We start from the raw sequence: 13,766 nt of genomic DNA, 5'->3' as shown, positions 1-13,766 counted from the left end.
AGTAGTTTAACATGTCTAGTAGAGCTTTTGTATCAAAATAGAAGAAATGTATTTGTGACACACACACAATTAATAATTCAATCACAATGTGATTGTGAGGATCGATTATCGCCTCTTGATACCTTCCGTGTCCAGCGGTCGAGGAAGGTATCAAGTGAACCGGTGGACACCGCCTGCTCCCTCTCCAGGGCCACCCGGGCACGGACAAGACCACGGGAGAGAGGCAGGCAACCAGAGCGACCCCCCCATGGGCCCCACCCATCCTGGACCTACAAATTGCTGTTTTCGCCAGGCCCAAGAGCAGGTCCAGGAGAAGATCCTCCCACTTACCCACCCCCCTCCGCACCGGGCGGCCAAAGATTAGGAGTGTGGGGCTAAAGTGTAACCAAGAGTTGAGGAGCAGCCCCTTCAGGGAACTACACAGGGGCTGTAACCTCTCACACTGAATATATACACAGCCCATGAGCTCCTCTAGGCTGCAAACACATCTGGCCTTGGAGTCTGGAAAGGAGCTTAAACTGTTGCACACGACAGCTCCCTGCAACAGTCTCCACCCCAGATCCCCAATGGTGCTGGGAAGGACTCCCGCATGGAGAGCCCTCCATTGGGGAACCTCGCCTCCGTCAGACAGCAAGATGACCCACCAGTCTGGTTGAGATTGGGCAATAAACTAATCAATAAATGATACAGAAACCCAAGTCCCCGGGTCCTCAGCCCTGGTGTGAAGTATGCTGGCCACCAATTTTCAGTTACTAACTCGCACCTCAGGCCCCGCCCAGTCTGGTTTAATTACTAAATGTTTTCTAACTCGGGTTCAGGCCTGTCATTCTGAGGGAAACAAGGCCTCATTTATTGCTGTGTCCCACCCGAGCGGCTGTTAATGGCTTTAATAAACTGGCAGCAAGGTTTTATTTAAAGGTGGAAAGAGGTGAAAAACACCACTAGCGATGCCTCAAAACTCACGGACAGAGAAATCCACTTCATCAGCGCCCCTGCCACAGGACTCAATATCCACCCCCTCCACCACTGGTGCACTGTGTCTGCAGTATGTACGGTCTACAAGATGACCACGGTCAGGCCATGTGGAGTCAAGGGCCAGGCAGCAGAATGGATGGAAAGATCGCTACAAACTTCCCTTAACTCCAACCCTCTGATTTCTGTTTTGTAGTCATCTTTCCATCCATTCTGCTGCCTGGCCCTTCCCTCCACACGGCCTGACCTGGGTCATCTTGTCGATCTTACATACTGTTATGGATAGCAAGCTGGTCACAAAACAGAAAACAGAGAGTAGGGGTTGGGAGTAGCTACTCAGACTGGCAAAAGGTGGGAAGTGGTGTTCCACAGGGATCGGCGCTGGGATCACTATTGTTCACCATTTACATAAACAATTTGGACGCGTGAATCAGAAGAACAATTTCAAAGTTTGTCGATAACACCAAATTGGGAGGTAGAGTTAATACTGAGGAAGACAAAATGCAAGAAGACATTAATAAATTTCAGAATGGGCGTGTAATTGGCAAATGAATTTCACTGTAGATCAGTGTGAGGCGCTGTGTTAATGAATTTCACTATAGATCAGTGTGAGGGGGTGTGTTAATGAATTTCACTGTAGATCAGTGTGAGGGGGTGTGTTTTGGTGGGAAGAATAAGGAGGCCACTCACTACTTGGACAAGGGGGTAAAATTGGGTTGCTTTGTGCCTCCTGCGATATTCAGCGGGAGATTAGCGGCGGAGATAGTCAGTAGCTCCCCGTGGCACTGCACCGCCGGCAATGACGTCATCGCCACGTGCAGCACCCCGGCTGCAACCTTGGGTTGCGACCCCTGACCTATCGCCGGACGATATGACCGACAGGGTCAGGGGTCGTTTCTGCAGCCGCGGCGACACCACTTAAAGGGCAGGAGTCGGGCGGCAACTTTTTATTTTGGCCAACTGCCAGCACCTGCCCCCTTCCCCTTTCTTCTTTGGGGTGTCGGCCGTGATCGCACAGCCCGGCGCTCCTCTTGATCCGACACCCCACTCCCCGATGGTCCAGCAGGGCCCCGGTGTGCGCAGTGCTAGGCCCCTCCCCTTTAATCAGGGAGGGAGGTCTGCTATGACACGGTGCTTTGTGCCGATGGGCGTGGCGCTGTTACACGAAGAGCCGTGAAATTCACTGGTAGCGCCTCAAGACGGAGGGGAGCACTTCCAGTAGCACCCTGCCTCCTGCTTGGGGCGCTACCGCTGAATTTAATGCGCAGGGGCGCTAACCCTTTCGGTGCGCTAAAATTAGCCACGGTGACGTTAGCCACCCAAAGGGGGCGCCACCGAATTTCCCCCTAAGAGTCTAAATGGGCTGGAGGAGCAGAGGGATCCAGGGATACAGATACACAAATCACTAAAAGTAGCAACACAGGTTAATAAGGCCATTAAAAAAAAGCACTGGGGTACATTCCTAAAGGAGCCTTCTGTTCCGTGCCTAGGAGCTCTGAACCATGGCAGAGAGCGGCTGGGACACGTTTCTCACACGCCTCGAGATTAACCCGCACGGCAACTTTGCTGTCAGTGAAGAGAGACAAGAAAGACCAAAGTGCCGTTTGCCCCTCTCAGTGTGGCCCTGAAGGACTGTGTCCAGGCTGGAGTTCTGTTCCTGTCGTACGATCCTCCCCCAGATTGTCCTTTCTGAGCTCCAGCCAGGTGATGCTAAACACTCAGGTGGGAAAGACGAAAATCTACAACAATGTGTTTAAAACAAAGTTGATTTATTGGACATATATCCAGAATATTAAACTCCAGCCCAGTTCCCGGAGTTATTAACATCAGCAGAAACAATCCCCACCTGTCAGAATGAACATGGTTCAGTCCTGGATGTGATTAACAGCAGCAACAACAGCAGAATCCAACCCCTGCAGTCGCTTGTGAACTCGCTGGTGTGTCAGGAGGTAGGATGAGCGAGTGAATCCCTTCCTACACACGGAGCAGGTAAATGGCCTCTCCCCGGTGTGAACGCGCTGATGTGTCAGCAGGTTGGATGAGCGAGTAAATCCCTTCCCACACTCAGAGCAGGTGAACGGCCTCTCCCCAGTGTGAATTCGCTGGTGTGTCAGCAGATTGGATAAATTAGTGAATCCCTTCCCACACTCAGAGCAGGTGAATGGCCTCTCCCCGGTGTGAGTGCGCTGGTGTGTCAGGAGGGGGTATGACTGAGTGAATCCCTTCCCACACTCAGGGCAGGTGAACGGCCTCTCCCCAGTGTGAACTCGCTGGTGTATCAGCAGGGCGGATGAACGAGTGAATCCCTTCCCACACATGGAGCAGGTGAATGGCCTCTCCCCAGTGTGAGTGCGCTGGTGTATAGTGAGATCAGATGATCGCCTGAACCCAGTCCCGCAGTGCGAGCAACTGAACGGTCTCTCGTCAGTGTGAACACGTTGATGGCGCATCAGTTCCCCGGAACTTTTAAAGCAATTCCCACAGTTCGAGCAGTTAAAAGGCCTCTCATCAGTGTGAACTCGCTGGTGTCTCAGCAGGTTGGATGACTTAGTGAATCCCTTCCCACACTCAGAGCAGGTGAACGGCCTCGCCCCGGTGTGAACTCGCTGGTGTATCAGCAGGTTGGATGACTGAGTGTATCCCTTCCCACACTCAGAGCAGGTGAACGGCCTCTCCCCGGTGTGAACATGCTGGTGTATCAGCAGGTTGGATGACCGAGTGAATCCCTTCCCACACTCAGAGCAGGTGAATGGCCTCTCCCTGCTGTGAGTGCGCTGGTGTGTCAGGAGGTGGGATGACTGAGTGAAACCCTGCCCATACTCAGGGCAGGTGAACGGCCTCGCCCCGGTGTGAACTCGCTGGTGTATCAGCAGGTTGGATGACTGAGTGTATCCCTTCCCACACTCAGAGCAGGTGAACAGCCTCTCCCCGGTGTGAACATGCTGGTGTATCAGCAGGTTGGATGACCGAGTGAATCCCTTCCCACACTCAGAGCAGGTGAATGGCCTCTCCCTGCTGTGAGTGCGCTGGTGTGTCAGGAGGTGGGATGACTGAGTGAAACCCTTCCCATACTCAGGGCAGGTGAACGGCCTCTCCCCGATGTGAATGCACTTGTGTCTCGATAGGCCAGAGGGTCGGCTGAAGCCTTGTCCACACACAGAACACGTGTACGGTTTCTCCCCGCTGTGAACAGTGCTTTTTGCTTCCATGTTCAGAGGCCAATGATATTCAGATCCAATGAGTCGAGTGACTGTCAGATCTTGACGTGATGTTTGGTTTGAGTTTCCTGTCTGCAAATCCTCCCCTTCCAGTGCCCTGTAAAATTAATTTAAAACAGGGAGCGTGAGAGACAACCCACAAGAAAACAAAGGCAGGTTGTGAAATTGAGCTCAGTGAATCTGGTCATTTGTGGGGCCGGCACTAGAAAAAAGTGACCATGAAAGCTGCCGGATTGTCATAAAAACCCAACTGATTTACTAATGTCCTTCAGGGAAGGGAATCCGCCACCTGGTCTGGGCCTACACAAGACTCTGGCCTCTATGGGAGGAGAGCGAGAGCGAGAGAGGTGGGTGTGGGAGGGGGAGGGTGCGAAGGAAAGGAACTTTATACATCTGCAACTCGACCAGAACTCTGATAGAACATCCCAAACCCGCGACCTCCACCACCTAGAAGGAAAAGGGCAGCTGTTGTACGGGAGCACCATCACATCCAATTTTCCCTCCAATTCACACATCATCCTGACTCAGATCACAGAATCACAGAAACCCGACAGTGCAGATAGAGGCCATTTCGGCCCATCGAGCCTGCACCGAAACATATCCCACCCGATCCCCGTAACCCCTACACCAACACATATCGTACTCTATCCCCGTAACCCCATGTATTTAATCCCCCTAACACTAAGGGTCAATTTATCATAGCCAATCAACCTAACCTGCACATCTTTGGACTGTGGGAGGAAACCGGAGCACCCGGAGGAAACCCACGCAAACACGAGGAGAATGTGCAAACTCCACACAGACAGTCACCCGAGGCTGGATTCCAACCCGGGTCCCTGGCGCTGTGAGGCAACAGTGCTAACCACTATGCCACCGTGCTGCGATATATTCATCGTTGCTGGGTCATAATCCTGGAACTCCTTACCGAACAACATTGTGGGAATACCTTCACCACACGGACTGCAGTAGTTCAAGAAGGCGACTCACCACCACCTTCTCAATGGGAAACTGGGGATCGGCAATACAGGAAACTTTCGTTTAAACGGAGGTTTAATATCCGGAATGCTCTATCCACCGGCAAAATTCAGGCGTCGGTTCAGATAACTTTTTCTTACTTTTAGCTGCTTATTTTCTCCATTTGTGGCTCTGCAAGCGTCTAGCTGAAGCTGTTGCTTAGCTACAGAGATGCTTGCAAGCTGCGCCGACTGTTTTGAAGCTGTTGCTAAGCAACAGGGTTTGTTGCTTCAGACGGAGCGCAGAAGCTCCGTATCTTTTAACTATAGCGCTCGTTTCTCCGGCAGTGTTGATCGACCGGCACCAGCTCGGTCCCGTCAGTGCCGGATACCAGAAAGTTTCCTGTATTTGCTGCTCTTGCGAGCTACGCCCACATCCCAAGAATGAATTAAAACAAATCTGTAGATGTAAACTGGATTAAAAGCCTGTACAGAAATACTTGTTCCTAAAACAATACTCTTTTACATTGCACGGACAGTGTCTGTGTAACAACCTAATCTCCCCTAGAATCCACCTCCCTTGACAGTCTCACATTGGAAATTGTTGGGTTCTCCTGGGCTCAGAAGTACTGGGGGGTTAAACCCAGCAGCTTCTCCTCCATCTCCACTCCAGCTCAAACTGAAGCATAGAAACATAGAAGATAGGAGCAGTAGGCTATTCGGCCCCTCGAGCCTGCTCTGCCATGCAATGCGATCATGGCTGATCATCCAAATTCAGTACCCGGTCCCCGCTTTCTCCCCATACCCCTTGATCCCTTTAGCTTTAAGAAATATATACAACTCCTTCTTGAATATATTTAATGTATTGGCCTCTACTGCCTTCTGTGGTAGAGAATTCCACAGGTTCACCACTCTCTGGGTGAAGAAATTCCTCCTCATCTCTGTCCTAAATGGCTTACCCCGTAACCTTAGACTGTGACCCCTGGTTCTCGACTCACCGACCATCGGGAACATCCTTCCTGCATCTAGTCTGTCCAGTCCTGTCAGAATTTCATAAGTTTCAATAAGATCCCCTCTCATTCTTCTAAACTCCAGCGAGTACAAGCCCAAGCGTCCCAATCTCTCCTCATACATCATTCCTGCCATCCCAGGTATCAGCCTGGTGAATCTTTGTTGAACTCCTTCCACGGCAAGAACATCCTTCCTCAGATAAGGCGACCAAAACTGCACACAATACTCAAGATGTGGTCTCACCAAGGCCCTGTACAACTGCAGGAAGACATCCTTGTTCCTGTACTCAAACCTTCGTGCTACGAAGGCCAACATACCATTTGCCTTCTTAACCGCCTGCTGCACCTGCATGCTTACCTTCAGCGACTGGTGCACAGGGAGACCCAGGTCACGTTGAATTTCCCCTTCTCCCAATCTATTGCCATTCAGATAATAATCTGCCTTCCTGTTTTTGCCACCAAAGTGGATAACCTCGCATTTATCCACATTATCCTGCAATCTGCCATGCTTCTGCCCAATCACCCAACCTGCCCAAATCATACTGGAGTTTCTTGGCATCCTCCTCACAGCACACACGCCCACCCAGCTTCGTATCGTCTGCAAACTTGGAGATATTACATCTAGTTCCCTTGTCTAGATGATTTATATATATTGTGAATAGCTGGGGTCCTAGGACCGATCACTGCCTGCCACTCAGATAAAAGACCCGTTTATTCCAACTCTTTGCTTCCTGTCTGCCAACCAGTTCTCTATCCAAGTCAGTACCTTGCCACCAATCCCATGTGCCTTAACTTTACACGCTAATCTCTTATACGGGACCTTATCGAAAGCCTTCTGAAAGTGCAAATACACCACATCCACTGGTTCTCCCTTATCTATTTTACCAGTTACATCCTCAAAAAATTCCAGTAGATTAGTCAAGCACGATTTACCTTTTGTAAATCCATGTTGACTTTGTCCGATCCGGTCACTGTTTTCCAAGTGCTCTGCTATTACATCTTTTATAATGGACTCTAGCATTTTCCCCACTACCGATGTCAGGCTTACCGGTCTGTAATTCCCCGTTTTGTCTCTACCACCTTTTTTGAACAGTGGGGTAACATTAGCTACCCGCCAATCCATGGGTACTGTTCCAGAGTCTATCGAATTTTGGAAGATGACCAGCCATGCATCTACTATTTCTAGGGCCACTTCCTTAAGTACCCTAGGATGTCGATTATCTTCTATGTTTCTATGTATTAAGAACATAAGAACATAAGAAATAGGAGCAGGAGTAGGCCAATCGGCCCCTCGAGCCTGCTCCGCCATTCAATAAGATCATGGCTGATCTGATCCTAACCGCCAATCCACTATCACAGAACCATCTCCTGAATCTAACAGAATTAGACACACGAAATAGGAGCAGGATCAGGCTACATGGCCCCTGGGCCTGCTCCGCTACCCACAGGGCCATGACCGATCCGAACCTAGACTCATGTCCAAATTCCTACCCACTCCCCGTAACCCTTAATTCCCTTTACTTCTAGGAAACTGTCTATTTCTGTTTTAAATTTATGTAATGATGTAGCTTCTACAGCTTTTTGGGGCAGCATATCCCATGGACCTACCACCCTCTGAGTGAAGTAGTTCCTCCTCATCTCAGTTTTGAAAGAGCAGCCCCTTATTCTAAGACTATGCCCCCTAGTTCTAGTTTCACCCATCATCGGGAACATCTTCCCCACATCCACCCGATCCAACCCCTTCACAATCTTATATGTTTCAATAAGATCGCCTCTCATTCTTCTGAACTCCAATGAGTAGAGTCCCAATCTACTCAACCTCTCCTCATATGTCCATCCCCTCATCCCCGGGATTAACCGAGTGAACCTTCTTTGTACTGACTCGAGAGCAAGTATGTCCTTTCTTAAGTATGGACACCAAAACTGTACGCAGTATTCCAGGTGCGGTCTCACCAATACCTTGTACAACTGAAGCAATACCTCCCTATTTTTATATTCTATCCCCCTAGCAATGAAAGCCAACATTCCATTGGCATTCTTAATCACTTGCTGCACCTGCATACTAACCTTTTGAGTTTCGTGCACCAGGACCCCCAGATCCCTTTGTACTTCAGTACTTTCCAGTTTCTTGCCATTAAGATAATAACTTGCTCTACGATTTTTCCTGCCAATGTGCATAACCTCACACTTTCCAGTATTGTATTCCATCTGCCAAATCTCTGCCCACTTACTTAGCCTGTCTATGTCCCCTTGCAGGTTTTTTATGTCCTCCTAACTCACTACTTTCCCTCCCATCTTAGTGTCATCTGCAAACTTTGATATGTTACACTCGGTCCCCTCCTCCAAATCGTTAATATAGATTGTAAAGAGTTGGGGACCCAGCACTGACCCCTGCGGAACACCACTAGTTACTGATTGCCAGTCTGAGAATGAACCATTTATCCCAACCCTCTGCCTTTCTGTTAGATAGCCAATCCTCTATCCATGCCAGAATATTACCCCCAATCCCGTGATTTTTTATCTTAAGCAATAATCTTTTGTGTGGCACCTTGTCAAATGCCTTTTGGAAGTCTAAATACACTACGTCCACTGGTTCCCCTTTATCCACCCTATATGTTACTTCCTCAAAGAACTCCAGCAAATTTGTCAAACATGACTTCCCCTTCATAAAACCATGCCGACTTTGTCCTATTAAATTATGATTATCCAAATGTTCTGTTACTGTCTCCTTAATAATGGACTCCAAAATTTTACCTACCACAGATGTTAGGCTAACCGGTCTATAGTTTCCAGCCTTCTGTCTACTGCCCTTTTTAAATAAGGGTGTTACATTAGCAGTTTTCCAGTCTGCCGGGACCTTTGCCGAGTCCAGGGAGTTTTGGAAAATTATTACCAATGCATCCACAATCCCTACCGCCACTTCCCTCAAGACCCTAGGATGTAAGCCATCAGGTCCAGGTGATTTATCCGCCTTGAGTCCCATTATTTTACCAAGTACCACTTCCTTAGTGATTTTGATCGTGTTTAGCTCCTCCCCCCCCTTTAGCCCCCTGTTTGTCCAGTGTTGGGATATTCTTAGTGTCTTCTACTGTAAAGACTGATATAAAATATTCATTCAGTGTTTTTGCCATCTCCATATTTCCCACCATTAATTTCCCGGTCTCATCCTCTAAGGGACCAACATTTACTTTAGCCACCCTTTTTCTTTTTATATAACTATAAAAACTCTTACTATCTGTTTTTATATTTTTTGCTAATTTACTTTCATAATCTATCTTCCCTTTCTTAATCAATCTTTTTGTTAGCTGAAATTCTCTAGTCCTGGCTACATCCTCGTAAATCTGCTATCTCGAGCAGTCACATCTTTGCTGCAATGGGGCGAGCAGAACTACACGCAGCACTCTAGCCGGTGGCCTAACTGGTGTTTTGTACAGTTCAAGCAGAACCTCCCTGCTCTTACATGATACAGAAAGAAAGAGGCACTGCCCCTTTAAATACCTGGGGGGCACCCATTCCCCTTTAAATGGCCAAGCAATTTTTTTTGTTGAAAAGGGGCCGCAGTCCCCTTTGACTCACCCCCCACCCTCTCACCCACCACAAATACTCACAAGAGAGAGAGAGAGAGAGAGAGGGAAGAATGCTGGTCTTTGTCCCTTTAAAAGTGGCTGCCCACCAAAATGTTCACAGCACCAGGGCTCTTTGTTCTGGATAAAAGTCAAAAAGAGAAAAGGTTCACTTATTTTTAAATCAATGCAACTGATGACTAGCCTTGCAATGAAGGTAATGCAAAGGAATAAACACTCACAAGCTGGGGTTTTTCCACCCTCCTCCCCTTCCCTTTAACAGCTCCTGCAGACAATGAAAGCAGGAAAGCGGCCTGCAGCCCACCGAGGTCCCGCCCCCTCCCTCCCGCGCCGCCATTGGTTGAAGTCTGTGAGACCGCGCGGTCCGCCCAGCGTTTTCCGCGCTCCTGATTGGCGGGCGCGTTGCGTCAATCAAACACCCCCCCGCCGATTACGCGCTGACGCATGCACGCAACGCCCAGGGGGGTCGGTTGGATCGGCGCACGCAGCCCACCGAGGTCCCGCCCCCCTCCCGCGCCGCCATTGGTTGGAGGACCGTCAGCCCGTCCGGTCCTCCGAGCGTTTTCCGCGCTCCTGATTGGTGGGCGCCTCGCGTCAATCACACCACCTCCTCCGATTACGCGCTGACGCCAGCACGCAACGCCCAGGGGTCGGTTGGATCGGCGCGCGCCACCGCAAGGTAAAAAAAGACACGCTGCACAAATGAGGAAAAACAAGAATAATAATAATCGCAGTTTAGACGGGAGGAGGTTTGGGGGAATTAATGAGTGTTTTCAATTTGTTTCGGAAATAAAAACATTTTGAAAAGCTGCCCAACGGTGCGAGGCGGGCTGCGCATGCGCTCCAGCCAGCCTTTGACTCCCCCACGTGGGCCAGCGGGCCGGACACGCCCACTTGCTTTCCCCTGCACCAATCACAGCGCGGGCAGGCGCCTCTATCAATCGTCACCTGTCAATCACCCTCCCTTCCCCCTCGTGGTGTCGATTGACAGCGGTGTCAGCCAATGAGGTGCAGGAAGGGGCGGGACCAGGGCCTGGACTGACAGCAAGCCTGAACTAACTCAATTAAATACCTGCATGCAGCCAAAAAAAAACTCTTATTTACTCAGCCAAAAAACAGCAAAGTAAATGAGGTTTGTTGATTCAGTAAAGCAAACAAAGTCTATTTTAGAAACATAGAAGATAGGAGCAGGAGTCGGCCATTCGGCCCCTCGAGCCTGCTCCGCCATTCGATGAGATCATGGCTGATCATCCAAACTCAGTGCCCTGTCCCTGCCTTCTCCCCATATCCCTTGATCCCTTTAGCCTTAAGAAATATATCTAACTCCTTCTGGAATATATTTAATGAATTGGCCTCCACCGCCCTCTGTGGTAGAGAATTCCACAGGTTCACCACTCTCTGGGTGAAGAAAATCAGTTCCTCGAACCTGCTCCGCCATTCAATGAGATCATGGCTGATCATCCAAACTCAGTACCCTGTCCCTGCCTTCTCCCCATATCCCTTGATCCCTTTAGCCTTAAGAAATATATCTAACTCCTTCTGGAATATATTTAATGAATTGGCCTCCACCGCCCTCTGTGGTAGAGAATTCCACAGGTTCACCACTCTCTGGGTGAAGAAATTCAGTCCCTCGAGCCTGCTCCGTCATTCAATGAGATCATGGCTGGTCTGCAGCCTCTCTCCATATACCCGCCTTTGGCCCATATCCCTTAATACCTTTGGTTAACAAAAATCTATCAGTCTCCGATTTAAAATGAACGATTGATCTCGCATCAATTGCCGTTTGCGGAAGAGAGTTCGAAACCTCTACCACCCTTTGTGTGTAGAAGTGTTTCCTAATTTCACTCCTGAAAGGTCTGGCTCTAATTTTTAGACTATGCCCCCTAGTCCTAGAATCCCCAACCAGCGGAAATAGTTTCTCTCTATCGCCCCTCAATATCTTGAAAACTTCCATCAGATCGCCCCTTAACCTTCTAAATTCTGGGTAATACAACCCTAGTTTGTGTAATCTCTCCTCATAACTTAACCCTTGAAGTCTTTGAAAGAGCTCTCCAATTAATCCCACTCCCCTCATATCCCTGCAAATTTTTCCCCTTAAAGTATCGATCCAATTCTCTTTTGAAAGTTACTATTGAATCTGCTTCCACCGCCCTTTCAGGCAGCGCATTCCAGATCACAACAACTCGCTGCGTAAAAAACATTCTCCTCATCTCCCCTCTGGTTCTTTTACCGATTATCTTAAATCTGTGTTCTCTGGTTATCGACCCTCCTGCCGCTGGAAACAGTTTCCCTTTATTTACTCTATCCAAACCCTTCATGATTTTGAACGCCTCTGTTAAATCTCTCCTTAACCTTCTGCTCTAAGGATAACAATCCCAGCTTCCCCAGTCTTTCCACATAACTGAAGTCCCTCATTCCTGGAACTATTCTGGTAAATCTCCTCTGCACCCTCTCCAAGGCCTTGACATCCTTCATAAAGTGCGGGGCCCAGAATTGAACACAATACTCCAGCTGGGGACGAACCCAGTGATTTATAAAGGTTTAAGAACATAAGAAATAGGAGCAGGAGTCGGCCATTCGGTCCTTCGAGCCTGCTCCGCCATTCAATGAGATCATGGTTGATCTTCTGCCTCAATTCCATTCACCGGCCCTATCGCTATATCCCTTGATGCCCTTACTAGTCAGAAATCTATCGACTTCTGTTTTGAATATACCCAATGACTGAGCCTCCACAGCCCTCTGGGGTACAGAATTCCAAAGATTCACCACCATCTGTGTGAAGAAATTTCTTCTCACCTCAGTCCTGAATGGCCTACCCCTTATCTTGAGGCTGTGGCCCCTGGTTCTACATTCCCCAGCCAAGGGAAACATTCTCCCAGCATCCACCCTATCAAGCCCTGTAATAATTTTGTATGTTTCATTGAGATCCCCTCTCATTCTTCTGAATTCAAGAGAATACAGGCCTAGTTTACTCAATCTATTCTCATACGACAGTCCCGCCATCCCAGGAATCAATCTCGTGAACTTTCGTTGCACTCCCTCTATGGCAAGTATATCCTTCCTTAGGTAAGGAGACCAAAATTGTACACAGTACTCCAGGTGTGGTCTCACCAAGGCCCTATATAATTGGAGTAAGACTTCTTTACTCCTCTACTCAAATCCTCTTGTAATGAAGGCCAGCATACCATTTGCCTTCCTAATGGCTTGCGGCACCTGCACATTCACTTTCAGTGACTAATGTACAAGGACACCCAGGTCCCTTTGAGCATCTGCATTCCCCAATCTTTCACCATTTAGGAAATATTCTGCCTTTCTGTTTTTTCTACCAAAGTGAATAACTTCAAATTTATCCACATTATATTCCATCTGCCATGTTCTCGCCCACTCACTGAGCCTGTCGAGATCCCCTTGAAGCCTCTTCACAACTGACACTGCCACCTAGCTTTGTATCATCAGCAAATTTGGAAATGTTACATTTAGTCCCCTCATCCAAATCATTCGTATAGATTGTGAATAGCTGGGGCCCAAGTACCGATCCTTGCGGTACCCCACTAGTCACAGCCTGCCATCCTGAAAAAGATCCGTTTATCCCTACTCTTTGTTTTCTGTCTGTTAACCAGTTCTCAATCCATGCTAGTATATTACCCCCAATTCCATGTGCCCTAATTTTGTTCACCAACCTCTTGTGTGGGACCTTATCGAAGGCCTTCTGAAAATCCAGATACACCACATCTACTGGTTCCCCTTTGTCTATTCCACTAGTTACATCCTCATAGAACTTCAATAGGTTTGTCAAACAGGATTTCCCTTTCATAAATCCAGTTTGACTCTGCCCAATCTTACTATTAGTTTCTAAGTGCCCAGTTATTGCATCCTTTATAATAGATTCCAGTATTTTCCCAACTACTGATGTGAGGCTAACAGGTCTGTAGTTCCCCCTCTCCCTCCTTTCTTAAATAGCAGGGTTACATTTGCTATCCTCCAATCTGCAGGAACCGTTCCAGAAGCTATAGAATTTTGGAAGATGAC

General features: G+C 48.5%; 2 protein-coding genes across 2 annotated transcripts in view; one reads left to right on the top strand and one right to left on the bottom strand.

Moving 5' to 3' along the window:
* The window catches only part of LOC147091921 (uncharacterized), a 113,774-nt gene that overhangs the window by 30,729 nt on the left and 69,279 nt on the right, over nucleotides 1–13,766 (top strand). The gene's annotated exons all lie outside the window — the stretch shown is intronic.
* LOC147091922 (uncharacterized) overlaps nucleotides 2,723–13,766 on the bottom strand; it is a 32,009-nt gene continuing 20,965 nt past the window's right edge. The window contains exons 3-4 of the mRNA XM_085976640.1: nucleotides 4,063–4,167; nucleotides 2,723–3,978 (exon numbers count right to left, since the gene is read on the bottom strand). Coding sequence (XP_085832766.1) covers nucleotides 2,838–3,978; nucleotides 4,063–4,167 — 1,246 coding nt within the window. The 3' untranslated portion in view covers nucleotides 2,723–2,837. The remainder of the gene's footprint in view (nucleotides 3,979–4,062; nucleotides 4,168–13,766) is intronic.

Source organism: Somniosus microcephalus, unplaced genomic scaffold (genome assembly GCF_052327205.1).
Source record: "Somniosus microcephalus isolate GS21.2 unplaced genomic scaffold, FLI_Smic_1.0 unresolved_chr3, whole genome shotgun sequence".
NCBI lineage: Eukaryota > Metazoa > Chordata > Chondrichthyes > Squaliformes > Somniosidae > Somniosus > Somniosus microcephalus.
The sequence above is the reverse complement of the archived record's forward strand: the minus strand, read 5'-3'. Positions and strand labels throughout refer to the sequence as shown.